The following is a 20672-nucleotide window of genomic DNA, read 5'->3' on the forward strand; positions in this document are numbered from 1 at the left end:
ACAAATCCGCCTTCTTTCACCTCAGAAACATTTCCAGACTCCGACCATCACTTCCCGACACCACAGCTGAGACCCTCATCCACGCCTTCGTCACCTCCCGCCTGGACTACTGCAACGGGGTCCTGTCCGGGGTCCCAAGCAAAACCCTGGACAGGCTCCAGTATGTTCAAAATTCAGCTGCCAGGGTTCTAACCCGCACCAAACCCTGGCAGCACATCACCCCCATCCTCATCCACCTCCACTGGCTCCCCATCAAATCCTGCATCACCTACAAAACCCTCCTGCTCACCTACAAATCCCTTCACGCCCTGGCACCTCAGTACCTCACTGACCTCCTCCACCCCTACACTCAGTCACGGTCCCTGCGATCCACGGACACTGGTCAGCTCTCCATCCCCCGAACCAGACTACGGACGTTCAGGGACAGAGCTTTCAGTGTGGCAGCTCCCACCCTCTGGAACTCCCTCCACGCAGAACTCCGCACCGCCCCAACTCTGGACTCATTTAAAAAACTGCTCAAAACCCACCTCTTCAACTTGGCCTTCAACCCCTAACTTTCTCACTATATGTATATGTTGTGTCTGTCCACTATGTTGTTAATTTGTCATCTCCCCCCCCCCCCTATGTAAAGCGACTTTGGGTCCTCTGAAAGGCGCTATATAAAACGAAGTTATTATTATTATTATTATTATTATTATTATTATTATTATTATTATTATTATTATTATTATTATTATTATTATTATTATTATTATTATTATTATTATTATTATTATTATTATTATTATTATTATTATTATTATTAATATACAGTGTTATCGCTGCACAGACCCGGCAATGCCCCTGACCCTCCACCAGAGCAAGGCCAGAGAGAGAGAGAGAGAGAGAGACATTGGAAAGAAACAACCCAAAACCAGAGCAAATTGAAATGCTATTTGGCCCTAAACAGAGAGTACACAGTGGCAGAATACTGAGACTCAGCGAGCACAGCCTAGCCATCGAGAAAGGGCAGACCTGGCTCCCAAGCGAAGACAGACCCACTGCACACAAGATGAGGTCGAAACCGAGCTCCACTTCTTAACAACCTGCCCACTATACCAAGACATATACTTCCCACAAATTGCAAACACCCAAAGAGACTTTGAAAACATGGACAATAACTCAAAACTCCCATACCTACTGGGAGAAATACAAGAATGTGAAATAAAGCCTATTTGAATTGAAGAGAGAGAGATAGATAGAGCATGTCTGTGTGTGTTAGAAAGAGAGAGATAGAGAGAGAGCATGTCTGTTTGTGTGTGTGTGTTAGAGAGAGAGCATGTATATGTGTGTGTGTTAGAAAGAGATAGAAAGATAGAGAGAGAGCATGTCATTTTGTGTGTTAGAGAGAGATATAGAGCATGTCTGTGTGTGTTAGAAAGAGAGAGAGAGAGAGAGCATGTGTGTTTGTGTGTTAGAGAGAGAGCATGTCTGTGTGTGTGTGTGTGTGTGTGTGTGTGTGTGTGTGTGTGTGTGTGTGTGTTAGAGAGAGAGCATGTATGTGTGTGTGTGTTAGAGCAGTGGTTCCCAAACCTCTCCTCGAGACACCCCAACCATTCCATGTATTTGTTAAATTCCACCACCAGCACACCTGATTCAACTAATAAAGGGCTTGTTAAGTTGAATCAGGTGTGCTGGTGGTGGAATTTAACAAATACATGGAACGGCTGGGGTGCTTCGAGGAGAGGATTGGGAAGCACTGTGTTTTAGAGAGAGAGAGAGAGAGAGAGAGAGAGAGAGAGAGAGAGAGAGAGAGAGAGAGAGAGCTCAATGGCGGGAATAGAATAGGTTGCATGAAAAACTCACCCTAAAGCAGAATCAATGGCAAAGTTGGAAAAAGATGACATCGACGCATTCTCCGTGGAGATGAAAAGTACCAGTCCCTTGGGAGTCCTAGTTTATCTGCCACACGTTAGCACTCGATAACTTAGCAATTAGCTAAAGGCAGGGACGGTAACTAGCTAGCTAGCATTAGCTAACGCTAGTTACGCGTCCCTGCCTTTAGCTAATTGCTACAACTAGCCGACATAGCTATAGCCTGACTGAAGGTTCTAACATGCAACAACTTTCATCTTCAGTCCATCTGCCGAACATCCTCTTCGTCTTGGCAAAGTTGGCATAACCATCATACTTGGTATTGATAACAAGCTTATGGCACACAGTGTTATTTTTTCTGCTCCATGCTGCTTTTCAAAAGACATCCACTCGCTCCTCTGGATAGCGCTGAATAGATCCTGTACCTGGCTGACTGTAGCCCCTTCCCTCGTGGATCCGGGAAGAGCCCGGAACACTATTCTACAAACGTGTCTATCTGCAGAGCAGCAGAGCCGCAGAAACCGGAACACTATTCTACAAACGTCTAATGTGAAATATATAAGCATGTAAGCAAAACTAGATTTTAGGTCTGTGATGAAAAAGGGCCTTGCAGGAATGGGGACCTCGCAAAAAAAAAAAAAAATAAATAAAAATAAAATAAAAATAAAATATCTTTTTTTTGCGAGGCCCCCCTTCCCGCGAGGCCCTGTGCGACCGCACTGCTCGCACACCCCCTGAGGCGGCCCTGTGTACAGTACATTACAGTGAAATGCTTGGTTCTGTATGAGCCCCCTGAGAATGTGCTTCATACAGTAAAAAAAAAGTAAGTAAACCCGGTTCAAAAACAGCTTCTTCCCCACTGCCATACGGACACTGAACTCCCTGTAGCACCCCCCCCCCCCTGTAGTACCCCCCGCAACCCCCCTTACCTCTGCTGACATGGACATGGACAAACTCTGAACTATATCTATGTAATTGTGTTTTCTTTTATGTACGCTGTAAGTGATGTTATATGTTCTATGTTTTTATGTTTTTATGTTGGAACTGCTATGAAATCTGCACTGAAACTAAATTCCACCAGCCTGGCTGGGTGGTCATTAAATAAATTGAATTGAATTGAAAAGAGGAATAAAGTCCCAACACTATACAAATATACAATATACAATATACAAACTAAAGTACAACCTAAGTACAATGAAAGTACAATGAAGTAACCTTTTAAAAAATAAATGCAAAATGCAAAAATGAGGTATGGATGTAGTGCAAATCTCGTTAATAAATAGATCAAATATGATGTAGTGTTAAAGTTTTTAAAGTGTCTAAAGTGAGTGTTAAGGTGAGTGTTTGTTTAAAGTGAGTGTGTGCATGTGGATGTGTGTGCAGTGAGTGTAGATGGGTGGGTTGATGTTACACAGAGTCATTGAGCATCCTGATGGCCCGGCTCCCTTGCACCATATTCCTACAGTCCATCGGTAGGACCCAAGTGTTAAATGACCCCCTGGGTCCTGCAGGGCAGCGTCGCCACGTTAACCCTTTCACTGCCACACTACCAAATGGTTAACCCTTTCACTGCAACAATACAGAAGGTTAACCCTTTCACTGCCACACGGCAAAGGGTTAAACCACTGCCATCCATGACCCCACCGTCAACAACAACACTATAAATAATTTATAAACAGATTCTGAGCTTAAAACTTAAAACAATGATGTAAATTGTGATAAAGACCTATTGGCTACAGGAAAACCACCCAGTCCTCCCCTTTCCTTCTTTCTTGGTACGTGTTAAAACCCTCACACTGTGACGGCCATTGTCTTGACGCAGCCTTCTATTAATGTACAACATTGTGAATAATGAAACAAACAAACAGATCTACTGCTTCAAATGATATTGCAGTTAACCGTTATATTGCAATCTGCTAAAATAATGACAATATCATCATGTCACGGTTTCATTGTGAGGGGAGAGCGACAGGAAGAGTGAAAAGAAGATTGATGATTGAGAGCGAATGAAACGCTGTCAGAAGAGGAGGACAGAGATGGGAGAGGAGGACAGAGGCGGGAGAGGAGGGAGAGGAGGGAGAGGAGGGATGGAGGCAGGGCCCGAAATTAACTTTTTGGCTCACCGGCCAGTGGCGGGTAGATGGGAAAAATCTACCCGCCAAGCATATTTCTTACCGACCAAAAAAAAATTCAATCACATATATATATAAAGGATTTTCAGTACATTTCAAGTAGATAAGGTATTACGTTGAAGAATACACACGTAAATAAGAGGCCAGAGTAAAATTTTAAGCAAATTATTTTAATATATCTATTTATGATTGATCAATCAATACATGTCAATTCAATCTTAAGCTTAAATTGTAACCTACTGTTAAACATCATCAGACTCCTCACTCTACCCTCTTTGCAGGATTTAACAGAACATAATAAAATGTGAAGGTTTTGTAAACCTAACTTAAACCTCCTCAATCATGTTTTTTTGTTAGGTGGTCCCGCTCTCGCTGCCGCGGTGGGTTTTCTTTTTAGCGTCGGCTTACTCCTTCCATAGTTCCACATATTTGTAACCCATTTCACGTTATTAAGCTAACGTTAGTTCCCTACAGTGCAAGCAGGCGCCACGGGCAGTCAGGACAGAAGAGTAGTGGATGTGACGTCGGTAAACAAGCCACAAATTAGTCGTAAGACCAAAACACACAGCAGTTTTAATTATATTACATGGCTAGTGTATTACCCGCCACATGGCGGACAGACCTCTCGGTGTCACTCGCCAAACCTAAAATCTGGTCGCCAATGGCGGGTGGCAGGCTCTAATTTTGGGCCCTGGATGGAGGGATGGAAGCATGGGTCGAGGTGGAGTGGGAAGAGGAGAGGAAGGGGGGTTCAAGTTTCAAGTTTCAAGTTTCTTTATTAGTTGTCATACAGAAATACAGAATACTTTGCATAAAATGCTTCTTTCTGTTTTGCTCCTGAGAGTGTGCTAGATAATAAGAAGATAGTATAAAATAAGTATAATATAAGTATAAAATAGAAAGTCAAGAAGTCAAGTACGTAAACAAGTGTAAACAACAAAATTGTTCAGTATACCTATATATATACAGTATGTACAGCTGGTACAAAAATGGTGAGGTATAGCTTAGCTTGTGGTGCCACCTTGTGGTGGTGAGGTGCAATAAGGAATAAGGAATGAGAATGATTGCAATTTCCTTACCAATAATATAAATATAAAGTGTAAAGTGTGTTAGTGTCTAAAGTGGTTAAGTGGGTGCTACAGTGTGTTGTTTATTTAAAGTGCGTGTGTGTGCTGTGGGTGTGTTGATGGTTTGTTATTGTTCATTGTTCATTGAGCATCCTGATGGCCTGGGGATAGAAGCTCCTTCTGAGTCTCTCTGTGCTTGCCATGAGACTCCGGTATCGCTTGCCTGACCGCAGCAGTTCAAAGAGGCAGTTGTTTGGGTGGCTGGAGTCTTTGATTATTCTCTTAGCCTTGCCCATGCACCGCTTGTTGTAAATGTCTTGGAGAGTGGGAAGCCCACCTCCAATTGTGCGTTCGGCTGAACGGGCCACTCTCTGTAGTCTGCTACGGTCTTGTGCAGTGCTATTCTCAAACCAGGAGGTGATATTGCCAGTCAGGATGCTCTCTATTGTGCATGAGTAGAAGTTCTTGAGGATCTTCTGACTCACTGTCAATGTGTGTGGTCCATGTCAAGTCCTCAGATATGTGGACTCAGAGGTACTTAAAACTGTTCACTCTCTCAACCGGTGCCCTGTCGATGCTGAGGGGGCTGTAGTCCCTGACCCCAGATCTCCTAAAGTCCACAATCATCTCCTTTGTTTTGCTGACGTTCAAGGAGAGGCTGTTCTCTTGACACCATCCCGCTAGAACCTTTACCTCTTCCAGGTAGGCCCTCTCGTTGTTTGCAGAGATCAGGCCCACCACTACTGTGTCGTCAGCAAAGTTGATGATTGTGTTGTTGTTCTGCTGTGCCACACAGTCATGTGTGTACAGGGAGTAGAGGAGGGGACTCAGAACACAGCCCTGGGGGGCCCCTATGTTGAGAGTGATGGATGAGGAGGTGCAGTTGCCTGCTCTGGGGTCTGCCCATCAGGAAGTCCAAGACCCACTGACAACTAAAAACTGACCCAGAACTAGTCAACTGAACATATCTGGTACCTACATGGGCATCCTTATGAGTGCCATTCGGGTTTGTTTTTACAGAAGGTCAAGATTCAGCCAAGATAAATGATCGAATGATGAAATTATTTAGATGAGATAAGGATTGCAATAGGGCAGCGGTTCTCAAACTATGGGTCGCGACCCAAATTGGGGTCGCGGGTACGTGACCGTGCGCATTGGCAAAAAAAAAGATCAAGCGAAAATCCGCTAGCCCAACTCAGATCGAGTTTTCCACCTGGCCGCTGTGTGTATTTGCCATGTCTCGCCCCTGCATCAATGGAGACACAGTATTTCAATACCCATCTCATACATCCTGCGCAGGTATAATCACTGAGGCCACGTCTGGTCTTTTGTGAGTCAGAGGACTGCAAAGTGCCGCGACGTGCATGCAGGTATATCGTCTGGTCTTTTGTGAGTCAATGTGTACTCAGATATTTGTGATCGACGCTGTCTCGTAACTAAAGCACTTCCAGGGGGGGGGGGGGGACTTTCCAGGCCAAGCATATAAAGCTGATTTGATTAATTTAACCTGGACACTCGCAATGGATAGGTTTGTTGTCAGACTCAGAAGCGGCGCGTCAGCGATACCAGCACTACTAACGGAGTAAAAGAAGTTAAGATCCTAAATACTTGGCATATGGATTTACTTGGACTGGCCAATAAGATGACCCGAGACCACAGTGCGTTTTGTGTTACGAGATCCTTGCTAACGAGAGCTTTAAACCAAGTAAATTACAGTGGCACTTGTAAAATAAGCATCCTGAATTTAAAACGGAACCGTTAGCTTTCTTTCAGATTAAAAACTACGGTTTTAGAGCAGAGAAAACTATGCTGAAAACTGCAACAACCGTCAACGAAAAATAACTACATGCTTCGTTTATTGTTGCCAATTGGATCGCAAAGACAGAGAAACCAGAGAGCTTTTTAGATTTTTGATTGCTTTTGATTTGAAGCCCATCATCTGTAGCCACATAGAAGGGCTCATTGATAAATTTCGGAATTATTTCCCCGAAAGAAAGAGCACGCACTATTTGAGCAACTGGATCCAAGATCCGTTCATTGCGCATCACGCAACAGGCCTACCACTGTCTGAGCAGGAGGCGTTCATCGATCTTTCTTGTGACAAGCTACTGAAAGTCAAGTTCACTGGACAGGCCCTCGCAAAGTTTTGGATATCAGTCCGGAACGACTACCCAGTGCTGTGTAATGCTGCGCTGAGAAAGCTTGTCCCGTTTGCATCAACATACCTCTGTGAAGCGGGATTCTCGGCTCTGACATTAATAAAAAATAAATACAGATCTCGCCTCAGAGTAGAAGCGGATCTGCTCCTCTTTCTCAGCACAACGCAGCCACATATCATGGAACTATGTTCAAATGTACAAGCACACCCTTCCCATTAAGTCTCGTTTTTGTTTATTCTTGAAAAGTACATGTGAACACATTTGAAAGTTCTGCCAAAATATTTTGGCTAAATATACCTCGATCGTTTTATAAATGTGTATACAGAAACAATTCAGTTTTATAATATTCATTAATTTCATTAATAACATTGTGCTGTAATTTGCTAATAAATATGCATGATCAAGTTCCAACAACGTGTGCTTTTATTTTAATATTCATTATATCCATGTTGAAATTACGCGATACACGTGTGGGGTCGCAAAAAAAAATCCTAAATAAAATGGGGTCGCGGTATGAAAAAGTTTGAGAACCCCTGCAATAGGGGATTGCTATTTATTCATCTATATAATTTCCTTGAGCTGTAATTAACACAACACAAGGATGTCCTCTGATGACATCACAGGAGGAGATATTCAAACACATTACCTCTCAATACTTAATTAATGTGTGCAAAAGAGTTCAGAGCCTTGGGGTCATTGTACCATGCGTGTCTGTCATTGTACCATGCGTGTCTGTCATTGTACCATGCGTGTCTGTCATTGTAGCATGTGTGTCTGTCATTGTACCATGTGTGTCTGTCATTGTACCATGTGTGTCTGTCATTATACATGTGTGTCTGTCATTATACCATGTGTGTCTGTCATTGTGTGCATTTGCCTGGAACGTACCATGTTTTAATTCAGATATCTGATGCTGAGATACAGTAGCAGAAGAATCATCCTCTACATAACCACCTGTCTGCACAAGACATTCCATACAAACCACAGTTGAAATATGTTTATTTGCATGTATTAACAGTTTTGCACAATTAATAAGGAGAAGTTAACGGCTAGGCAGTGCCCTACATCCTCATCTCATCTGAACCCCCCCACCTATCATCCTCACCTCAGCTGAACCACTACCACCCCCCACCTATCATCCTCACCTCAGCTGAACCACTGTTCCTATCAGTGAGTTACTGTTTCTTTACTCCGGGCAAAAGCAGCTCCACTCCCACTCTCTCAGATTCTGTTGAGACTTGACACAGAGACGCTTGTTGTGCAATCCAATCACTCCTGGAGCTCTACCGGCTTCACTCCCCGATTGAACATCCGTGTGTGTGTGTGAGAGAGAGAGAGAGAGAGAGAGAGAGAGAGAGAGAGAGAAAGAGAGAGAGAGAAATAGCGAGAGAGATAGATAGAGAGAGAGAGAGAGAGAGAGAGAGAGAGAGAGAGAGAAATAGCGAGAGAGAGAGATAGATAGAGAGAGAGAGAGAGAGAGAGAGAGAGAGAGAGAGAGAGGGTGCCTGAGTGTGGGTTTATACTTCACCAATGGGAATGCAATCAGAAAGAGACATATAACCTATATAACAGGCTCGTTATGCGTATAAACACACAGGCCCTTGGTATATTTCAACCATCTCTTCTCCACCCGCCCCTCTCTGTCTTTCCTCCACCCCGCCTCCGTCTCCGTCTCCAGGTGGCTAAGGTGGAGTACGTGAGGAGGCGTCCCAAGCTGCGGGAGGTGCAGGTGAGGCTGGAGGAGCACCTGGAGTGCATGTGCACCAACAAGCGGCACGTCAGCCAACACTCCGAGACAGACAACGGTGAGTGTGTGGGTTCCTATCAAGCTTCAAGTTCAAACATAGACCTTACCTTTCTATCAAGCCTCAAGTTCAAACATAGACCTTACCTTTCTATCAAGCCTCAAGTTCAAACATAGACCTTACCTTTCTATCACGCCTCAAGTTCAAACATAGACCTTACCTTTCTATCACGCCTCAAGTTCAAACATAGACCTTACCTTTCTATCAAGCCTCAAGTTTAAACATAGACCTTACCTTTCTATCACGCCTCAAGTTCAAACATAGACCTTACCTTTCTATCAAGCCTCAAGTTCAAACATAGACCTTACCTTTCTATCACGCCTCAAGTTCAAACATAGACCTTACCTTTCTATCAAGCCTCAAGTTCAAACATAGACCTTACCTTTCTATCACGCCTCAAGTTCAAACATAGACCTTACCTTTCTATCAAGCCTCAAGTTCAAACATAGACCTTACCTTTCTATCACGCCTCAAGTTCAAACATAGACCTTACCTTTCTATCAAGCCTAAAGTTCAAACATAGACCTTACCTTTCTATCACGCCTCAAGTTCAAACATAGACCATACCTTTCTATCAAGCCTCAAGTTCAAACATAGACCTTACCTTTCTATCAAGCCTCAAGTTCAAACATAGACCTTACCTTTCTATCAAGCCTCAAGTTCAAACATAGACCTTACCTTTCTATCAAGCCTCAAGTTCAAACATAGACCTTACCTTTCTATCAAGCCTCAAGTTCAAACATAGACCTTACCTTTCTATCACGCCTCAAGTTCAAACATAGACCTTACCTTTCTATCAAGCCTCAAGTTCAAACATAGACCTTACCTTTCTATCAAGCCTCAAGTTCAAACATAGACCATACCTTTCTATCACGCCTCAAGTTCAAGTTTTCAGATGACACTGTCCTGGTATCCCTACTGCAGCGCTCCGAAACTGATCATGGACCTGTACTTCACGACTTTGTGAATTGGTGTGATGAGACTTACTTGGACCTCAATGTCTCTAAGGGGGCTTTCACACTCAGCCTTTTGTATCGAATCACCGTCCCGGAGCACGGGGGGCAGTGTTCTCACTCACCCCTTTTGGGGTGCGAAACGGGGCTGAATCGTTTCACCCCCCGCTGAACGGGATCAGCTGGCAGAGGTGGTCTCGGGGTCGGTCCCGGGAGAACGGGGGGTGTGGCTTTGCGAGCTTGTACCTTTTCACGGGCGTGGCGCCTGGTGCTGACATAACGTCATACATTTTGTTTCCCATTGCTATGTCTATACATTGTTCGAATGCATTTATTTCTATTAGACCAGTGGTGCCCAACCAGTCGGCCGTGGTCGACCAGTAGATCGCTCAAAACGCTCAAAAGCGGACTCTACAACACCATCCATTCGTGATAAAATGGGGTGGGTTATATTGACAAGGCTTGACAACAGAGGTTCAAATATAACTTCATATTTATTGGCAATTTGTTCATTTTATATCAACATCCAGAGTCCGCAGTCGTGTTAAGACATTCCCGTTTACATTTTCGGTCGACCAGTAGATCAATGACATTCAATATAATCGATGCGAGCAATGTTACTAGTATGTTGCATGTAGTAACGTTAGCGTTAGCCGTTAGCTTAGCGTTATTGTTAACCCTGCAAAACGATCAAAAGCGGACTCTATAACAGAGTTCCATTCGTGAGAAAAGGGGGGTGGGTTATATTGACAAGGCTTGACAACAGAGGTTCAAATATAACTTCATATTTATTAGTTATTTGTTTCTTTATATCAACATCCATTCTCCAGTCTCCGTGTTAACACTCCCTGTGTTTACATTTCGAGCGTGACATCATCGACTACGGCAAGCTTACAAGCTCAAAACGCAAACCGTAAACAAAACCCAGAGCGCACCCAGACTGAAGTGTGTACACAAACTAGAGGGGGGAGAGGGGGGGGGGGGGGGGAGTTCGGATCAGATCTCGGAACGGGCAGAACGGAACGAAATAGAAACGAATAGAGTGAGTGAGAAAAGGCCCTAGTTAGACTAAGGACATGATAATTGACTTCAGACACAACCCCGATCATCAAGCCAGTGTAGCTAGTGTAATTCACGATGAGGACGTCCTGATTGTTGAATCGTACAAATACCTGGGAACTGTGTTCGACACTGTAAACTGAAGTTCAACCTAAATACAGAGTCTATTGTTAAAAAAGGTCAGCAGAGGATCTACCTGCTGAGAAAGCTGAACTCTTTTAATGTTAGTGCGAGAATCCTGAGCACTTTTTATAGTTCTTTTATTGAAAGCCTCCTAACTTTTTCTTTTATCTGCTGGTTCAGTGGCCTGTCCATTAAAGATAGGCAGTGGCGAATCCTTATGGAAGCCAATGGAAGCCAGGCCTCCCTATTAAAATATGAATTAATATCAAATATGAAATATGAAAAAATATATATATATATATATAATTTTTTTTTAATATAGTTTACATTCTTTTTCATCTGTGCATCTGTGTTATAATTTTTTTTTTTTTTAAATGTCTCCCTCTTCTCCTTCTCACTCCCTCTAACACACTGTCAGACTCACTGTGCTCACTGCAGCTATAGAGGAGAGGAGGCAGGGGGTAGGTCTCTTTCTCCAGCCTCAACCATGTGATTCATGTATGTAGAGTCCAAAACCGTTACTAGCCAATCAGATTCGAGCTGACTGCCACACCTTAAAAGTTTAAAACGGGGCTGTGAGCAGAATCATGAGTGTGGCATCCCCTCTGCACACCTCCCCTCTGCACTCTGAAAATTGTATTAAGCCGTGACTGCTCCCACGGGCCGAATATTGCCCCGATCCTCACGAGATTAAATCCACGGGTACCTCTCGGCGTGCCGAAGGTCGCGGAAAAGGTCGGCTCGCGACCCTGAAAATGTCGCGTGATTTTAAAAACGCTGTATTAAGTGAGCCTATTATGGGATCCACGCGAGCTTTCTATCGTGGAAACATCTGGGCGTCCCGCAACTTTTACTCATTCACATGTAGCCCCGAAAATGCTTAGAAAAGGAAAGCCGCAAACGTGGAATAAACTCGCCGAAACGGAAAAGTGTCCCACGGGCGCGCCGTGATTCCGATGTTTTGTTGTTTGTTTGTCTTTGTTGCTTGTTGGTGAAGCTGCAAATATGAATTGCCCCACGCGGGATCAATAAAGTTGTCTGAATCTGAATCTGAAACATAGACCTTACCTTTCTATCACGCCTCAAGTTCAAACATAGACCTTACCTTTCTATCACGCCTCAAGTTCAAACATAGACCTTACCTTTCTATCAAGTTCAAGTTCAAGTTTCTTTAATAGTTGTCATACAGAAGTACAGAATACTTTTATACAAAATGCTTCTTACTGTTGCGCTCCAGAGACTGTGCAAGACAAGATAAGTATGAAATAAAATAACATAGTAAAATTAGAAGTAAAAAAATGAGGTCACAGTGTTCAGTTTAGACATATGTACAATGTTCGATGCAGAATAGACGTAGTTACCATACAATATACAATACTGTGCAGTGTACTAATATACAATACTATATAGTGCAAGGCAGAAATGGAGAAATGGGACGAGGTGCAATTTAGGTACAATTCACAGTAGGTGTACGAGTTGTAGTGCAAATCCTTTATCAATAAATATAAAGTGTAAGTGTGTGTATCACGCCTCAAGTTCAAACATAGACCATACCTTTCTATCGAGCCTTCGACAGTTCAAACATACTGTAGACCTTACCTTTCTATCAAGCCTTCGACAGTTCAAACATAGACCTTACCTTTCTATCAAGCATTTCACAGTTCAAACATAGACCTTACCTTTCTATAAAGCATAACATAATTGTTACTCAGCTGTAAGAGTTGTACCCTTCCTGCTGACTTGTCGTACAGAACTTGTAAGTCGCTTTGGATAAAAGCGTCAGCTAAATGACTAAATGTAAATGTGAATGATGGCGGAGGCAACCATGCAAGGTGCCGACCTGCTCATCCGGAGCAGTTATGGGGGTTAAGTATCTTGCTCAAGGACACTTTGATGGGAACTAATCCGATTACCAGACAACCGCTCTACCTCTTGAGCCATTGTCACCCCCAGTGTGTTTGTCTTTTGGCGTTTGTTTATGCGTGCAAGTGAGAAAGAGACAGTGTTGACTCTGTGACAGAGTCGCTTCTTTGTGTTTTTGTGTGTGTGTGTGTGTGTTTGTGCACATGCATGTTTGTGTGGGTGATTGGAGATACGATGTAGAGTATATGTGTGTGCTTGTGTGTGCTTGTGTGTGTGTGTGTGTGTGTGTGTGTGTGTGTGTGTGTGTGTGTGTCTGTGTGCGTGCGTGTGTGTGCGTGTGCATGCACAACTGTCTGGGTATGTGTGTTAGTCCGTGTCCCATGTGAATGGGGCTCCAGCCTGACAGTGCCTCTTCACACTAATATGAGCTGATAAGAGATCTGAGGTATTTACTGAGGCTTTCCTCTCCACCCAAAACCATACCTCCCTCAGGGCGGCTAAACACCCCTCCTCCTCCCCTCGATTCCTCCCTTCAAAGCCCCCCCCCCCACACACACACACACATCTCCTGGCACAACTACAGCCAAGCGTGTAGAAAATAAGAATTGTAGGCTATGCTCGGTCCTCACTCCACAGTGATGGTAAAATGGTAAATGGCTGCATTTATATAACTGCTTTTATCCAAAGCGCTTTACAATTTGTTCCTCACATTTTACGCATTCACTCACACATTCACACACCGACGGCGGAGGCAACCATGGAAGGTGCAAACCTGCTCATTGGGAGCGATTAGGGGTTAAGTGTCTTGCTCAAGGACACTTCGACACTCTGTCCGGGAGGAGAGGGAATTGAACCGACTGTTCTACCTCCAGAGCCACTGTCGCCCCCGAATAATGCCACTGACCCTGCCAGAAATGTACCCCTCCTGCTGACTTGTTGTTCACAATTTGTAAGTCGCTATGAGTAAAAGCGTCAGCTAAATGACTAAATGTAAATGTAGAACAAAACTGCCCGTTTGTTCATTCCAACATGTACCAAAGAAGACAATCACACATGTTGATTTCTATCCTTAAGTCATTGCTAGGTAAGCTGCCCTTATATATCTCCAGACTTCTGTCCTTTTATACTTGCTTTTTTAATACCAGACAAGCAGCAAATGGGATGCTTTTAAATGTTCCTTTGATGCAGTCAGAGCTTGGTAAAGCTGCATTCTCCCACTATGCTCCCTTTTTATGGAATACGCTGCAAGTAAAACTTTGTCTAGAGGCACTTCCTACTGTAAATGCTTTTAAAGGTATGCTACGATTAGCCCTTCATGAAACATGTAACTGTTTTACCTGATGCTATTGCTGATGTGATTATGCTCCTTGCCACTGCACAAATGGCCTTCTGTATTTATATTTGAATTGTATGTTTTTTGTTTAATGCCCTGTTTTATGTTGAAACTTGTGTGCCGTGTTGGTCAGGACTCCCTGGAAGAAGAGATCTTGTATCTCAATGGGACATTCCTGGATAAATAAAGGATAAATAAATAAATGTGGCAACAGCACTAAACCACCGTGCCGCACGTACAACCACATTTCATTCATTGCAACCATCAAATCAATGTTTCGTCATATCAACCATACATTGGGACAATGACCCTCTTCTGACGTTTCCTGATATTCAACCAACTGTCCCGTAACGTGTCTTTTCTTTTCTCCATTTCTTTCTGTCAGCAGGCATCAGGTGAAGATAGATGGATGGATGAAGGAGAGGAGGATGGACGTTGAGGGGAGAGGAAGAAAAGGACGTTTATAGTTTTGAACAAGGACGAGCTCCTTCCCCCTGTATCATCTTTTCTGACGGCAACCTCCTCTCGTATGACAAGTTTTGTTGTGTTGATGACAGACACAGCCCAGCGGTGTCGAAGGGATTGTAAAACCAATACGCTTTTGTCCAGTGACCTTCACGGTATTTGACTTGGAAAGTAAAAAAATATTCAACCTTCATCCCATAGATGTAATTCCTAAAAAAGAAAAAGAAAACAATAAACTAAAGTTTCTAAGAAACCTTAAAGAAACACGTTTGGCTTCATCAGCGGGGGAAAAAAGACTTCCTCATTGAACGTGGCGGCGGTTAAATGATGAACAGCTCGTGAAAAGCATCGCTGTCAGATTTGACGTGAACTCTGGTGGTGCGGGACGCCTGGACGGTGTGGTACAGAGGCCACACGCTGCTCCGTGACATGGGATTATAAACTGCTTGGGATCCTTCCAAGGGTTCTGGAAGATTCCATCTGTGGACAATGACTGGGATTAGGTTTTTATACTCTGAGGTTTTATTATCTCCTCCTGAGCGGAAGAACACATGTCCACAAGTATATCCTCTTATTTTTATAACCTCTTTTCTATTTTCTACGGCTATCTGTTTCCATTTCCGGTATATTATCCTTGTCAAGAACGAGAGAAAATCTTCTGTACAAGTTACTGATACTAATAAACTATTTATAAATATGCAGTCGCCTTTGTTTGTGCTGTGTGTGTATACGTGTGTGTGTGTGTGTGCTCACATGTATGTGTGTGTGTGTGTATGCTTGCCTATGTATGTGTGTGTATGCATGTGTGTATGTGTGTGTGTGTGTGTGTGTGCTTGCATATGTACACATGTGTGTGTGGGTGTGTGTTCCTGTGAGATTATCTTCAGGATCAAGATACTGAAAATAAAACCCCTGTGAACTTGTAACTGAAAATGAACCCCCCCCCCCCCCCCACACACACACACACACACACACACGCACATCCACAACAGCAAGAAGGCACAAGTAGAGGAGCGGGAGAGAAAGACAAACACCGTTGACACCAAGGAAACACAGCGGAATAACCCGGCGAGGCCACGACTCCGGTGTTAATAAGAACCATGTTGTTATTTCATCCTGAGGAAGTGATACTTCTGTTAGTCATGGTAAGGTCAATGTTATTGGAGGTGACCTCATACCCACAGCCGGGTGCTGGAAGATACAGAGGAAAAGGTGACTTAATAAAAAAAACAATGGAGACCCCTCATCTACTCACCTAGAAGCCAGTGGTAGTGTGTGATGGGGTCAGCTGTCCCTCTGCCTGTCTGCCCTTGTAGTCCTGCATCACGTCACCCGCAAGGAAAGGGGATGAGGAAAGTAACACTCTTAAGACTGACACTGTGTCGACTTGTAACCGTCTTAGGTGTAATTTAGGTGTAAAGTCTTCTGTACAAGTACAACTATTTATAAGTATATGTGTATACGTGTGTGTGTTCACGCATGTACATGTGTGTGTGTTTGCTTGCGCATGTATGTGTGTGTGTGTGCTTGCACATGTACGTGTGTGTATGTGCACTTGCATATGTATGCATGTGTGTGTGTGCTTACACATGTACGCATGTGTGTGTGTGTGTGTCTGCTCACACGTGTGTGTGTAGTGAGTGTGCCTGTGAGATTATCTTCAGGATCAGGATACTGAAAACAAAACCCCTGTGAACTTGTAACTGAAAATGACTTTTTATGAATGAAACTGCTGATGAACTGCGTCTTGTTTTGTCAGCTCGTCGTGGCTGTAAACGAGGGTAACCTCAGTGTCTCACGAGTTGAAATAAAAGTTTGAAATGAAGACGACACGAACATTCCTCGTACGGTCCAGCCGGGGCGGCGACACTCCCTTGTTTTCACGCAGACCCGAGCTCGTACCGTTGATTGGTCTTACTTTTGTCATCCGAAAACCAAAACCACTAACCCTAAACCCCCTTACCCCCTCTGCCATCCCAAACCCCCGCTGGCAACCCTCAAACGCGCCGTCTAGCCCCGTGTGAGATTAAGCTATTAGATCGCGGTTACACGTGGCTAGTGCCCTCTCAGACGACTCTTTCGAACGCTAATTAGGCATTTGTGTGGCATCGCATTAATTGGGCAGCGACTCCATTTTCGCTACGGTTAACTGTGTTCAAAACAAACAAGGCACAAAATAAATGTTTGTCGGTTGTCGTTGTGAACGAAAAAAGAGGCAAAACAGACAGACGGGGCGATTTCATGTTAGCTTGAGGTTGGCGTTGCGTAACTCACCTTGCCAGGGTATTGCTGTTGGAAGGTCTGGTATAAACCTTGTGTGGATGTTGGCTCACAGTCTAAACAGAGTAACTACTTGGTGTAAATACATAAACTTGGTAATTGAGTGGCCTATATGAGCCACACAAAGTAAACTGTGTGAATCAGCTGTAATTGAAAAGGCTTTGGCTTCCCAATCTGCACTGCGCCGCAAATCTGCACTGGAGTCTGAGAGAGAGATTGGAGCGTTGCGCACATGTGTGCCATGGTTTCATACGTTCTGTTCCCTTAATGCGAAGAGAGAGAGAGAGAGAGAGATGGGGGGAGAGAGAGAGAGGGGGGGGGAGAAAGAGGGATAGAGAGAAAGAGGGAGGGAGAGAGAGGGAGAGAGAGAGAGGGAGTGAGAGAGAGGGAGGGAGAGACTCCAATCAGAAAAAAGGAAGACGTAAGGAGAAGTCAGTGAAATCAGGAATATTGTGAGAGGGGACACAGAGAATGAGAAAGACAGGAATAGAGACAGAAAGAGAGACGGGAATAGAGACAGGAAGAGAGATGGGAATAGAGACCGGAAGAGAGACAGGAGGAGAGACAGAAGGAGAGACAGGAGGAGAGACAGGAAGAGAGACAGGAAGAGAGATGGGAATAGAGACAGGAATAGAGACCGGAAGAGAGACAGGAGGAGAGACAGGAGGAGAGACAGAAGGAGAGACAGGAAGAGAGACATGGAGAGAGACAGGAAGAGAAACAGAGAGAGAGAGAGAGAGAGAGAGAGAGAGAGAGAGAGAGAGAGAGAGAGAGAGAGAGAGAGAGAGAGAGAGAGAATAACACACAAATGTCCATTAAACTGTACGTAAAGCTCGGTAAAGCAGATTAGTGGCATGCTAGCTCAAATGGTGCATGTTCCGAAGGTCAAGAACAACCTTGCCGCTCTAGATCTCAGCCGCACAGACCTCAGATCAGATTACCTCAGCCATATTCATTACCTTTGCCATTAAGAAGGTGAAATAAATTCGGACTCTGGTCCAGGGTCAGTAGTTTTTCCCTACTTTTCTACACACTCCGGACAACCACCTTCTAGATATAAAATCTATTTGCTTCTAGTTCTGTGGTGACTGTTCTCTGTTCTGACATGTGTGTGTTATTCTCTCTCTCTCTCTCTCTCTCTCTCTCTCTCTCTCTCTCTCTCTCTCTCTCTCTCTCTCTCTCTCTCTCTCTCTCTCTCTCTCTCTGTCTCTCTATCTCTCTCTTGTGTTTTGATCTTGTTGGCAGACTTAAGAAGAAGTTAATACAGCTTAATTCACATGACAGTTACACTTCACTATGATCCCATCTAGACACAAAGCATGTCTAGCTATATAGAGGGATATATTACCAAAAATCGTCATACATGATATAAAACAAATAACACAATTCCTAACAAGTCATAACAGCGCATTAATGAAATGCTTAAGGTGTTGGATCGTGATCAGGAATTTCAGCTAAACATGCCCTGCATGTTAAACACATATGGATTCCATATTGGAATTCCTACACGATGAGCGCCTTCACACATTGATATTCCTCCTATATCATTTATGATATGGAGGTACTATCTGTTTGAGTTTACACACACATCGTGTCCCACTCACAGCAGCAGGATAGACTTGTACCCGACAGCGAGATGTGATAGCTGGGATACTGCGGCTCAGTTAACACCTTCCCTCGAATGCTTTTGGGTTAACAATTACAATATTCTGTTTACACATGTAGGCTGTGTGGAGATATTTGTGTATCGGCACGTGAACGAATGAATTAATGAATGAAAACTTTATTTAACAGATTGCAGAATGGGTACAATACAGTACGGCTCAATACACACAATTGTTAAGGGGATGCAGACCAGAGAAAGACGTTTGTCTTGTTTACATCAGGGTCCCCCATTTTCAATTCATATCGACATTTATGACATACACAACATACATGACATTTATGGCATAGGGACATACAGGTATTTAGTACTGATACATTTGTGACATAAACGGTATTCAAATATACAGCACTGTTACCCATAGATCCTGACAGTATACATATGATGGGGAGGGGACTGTACATTAGGAGGGGGTGGGCGGGTGGGAGAGAAATATACATACGGCGGGGAGAGAATATATACATGCGGTGGGGAGGAGACTGTCTATTAGGAGGTGGTGGGGGGTTTGGGCATTTAAGACTAGTGCCTTTTCTCCACTGGCCAGGGTTTAGTCGTGCTGTGGTTTTGTCTCCACTGGCCAGGGTTTAGCCGTGCTGTGGCTTTGTCTCCACTGGCCAGGGTTTGGCTGTGCTGTGGCCTTGTCTCCACTGGCCAGGGTTTAGCCTTACCTTGGCCTATCTGGTCTCCACTAGCCAGGGTTTAGCCGTGCTGTGGCCCGTTTGGTCTTCACTAGCCAGGGTTTAGCCGTTATGTGGCCTGTCTGGTCTCTACTAGCCAGGGTTTAGCCATGCTGTGGCCTGTCTGGTCTTCACTAGTCAGGGTTTAGCTATGTTGGCCTTGTCTCCACTATCCAGGGTTTAGCCCTGCTATGGCCTTGTCTCCACTATCCAGGGTTTAGCCGTGCTGTGGCCTCCATTGTATTTAGAACCTGGCCAAACCTGGCTGGACCCCATTCACAACCTGGCCAAAGCCGGCTAGGACTGTTGTATCATGGATGGCATAGGATGGCTTAGAGTAGACGACAGAGTACAGCAACTTGCAATGGGCCTGGTCTACAAGATACACTATACGACTAAGGTACCCATGTACGTCAAAATACTTCCCAAAGGTCAGTGAATACCACGACCACAACACCAGAGGAAGCTCAACAAATCATGTTAAACCCAGATTCGGCTCAAACAAGGGACTAAACACGTTTCGCAATTATGCCACATCAATGTGGAACGCCCTACCTAAAGCTGTAAAGGAATGTGAATCCCTACCCACATACAAAACCGCTCTTAAAGAGCACCTACGGGAGGCTGCAATTCTAAACTGGCCACCGTAAATGTCCAAACCCCCCACCCCCTCCTAATAGACAGTCTCCTCCCCACCGCATGTATATATTCTCTCCCCGCCGTATGTATATTTTTCTCCCACCCGCCCACCCCCTCCAAATGTACAGTCTCCTCCCCCACCCACCCACCCCCTCCAAATGTACAGTCTCCTCCCCACCGTATGTATATTTCTCTCCCACCCACCCACCCCCTCCTAATGTACAGTCCCCTCCCCATCATATGTATATACTCTGTCAGGATCTATGGGTAACAGTACTGTATATTTGAATACCGTTTATGTCACAAATGTATCAGTACTAAATACCTGTATGTCCCTATGCCATAAATGTCATGTATGTTGTGCATGTCATAGATGTCAATATGAATTGAAAATGGGGGACCCTGATGTAAACAAGACAAACGTCTTTCTCTGGTCTGCATCCCCTTAACAATTGTGTATATTGAGCCGTACTGTATTGTACCCATTCTGCAATCTGTTAAATAAAGTTTTCATTCATTCATCATGTTTTAGCTTGTGTACCACAGTTCTATATCATACTAGCTTCCGCTCAGCGTCATCTGCACACATCTCACTCCAGT

At 44.1% G+C, this 20672-nt stretch overlaps 1 protein-coding gene across 2 annotated transcripts in view; it reads left to right on the forward strand.

Moving 5' to 3' along the window:
• Positions 1-15457, forward strand: part of LOC311232105 (platelet-derived growth factor subunit A-like) — a 36744-nt gene extending 21287 nt beyond the window's left edge. Inside the window, exons 5-6 of one of the 2 annotated variants that reach the window (XM_084318790.1) lie at positions 8891-9017; positions 14734-15457. In XM_084318790.1, the coding sequence (XP_084174916.1) occupies positions 8891-9017; positions 14734-14747 (141 nt within the window). In that variant the 3' untranslated portion in view covers positions 14748-15457. The remainder of the gene's footprint in view (positions 1-8890; positions 9018-14733) is intronic. The other variant, XM_084318791.1, reaches the window with a different exon arrangement.
• Positions 15458-20672: the final 5215 nt, after the last annotated feature.

The sequence above is a fragment of the Notolepis coatsorum genome, assembly GCF_963971535.1.
Source record: "Notolepis coatsorum genome assembly, chromosome: 7".
Lineage (NCBI taxonomy): Eukaryota > Metazoa > Chordata > Actinopteri > Aulopiformes > Paralepididae > Notolepis > Notolepis coatsorum.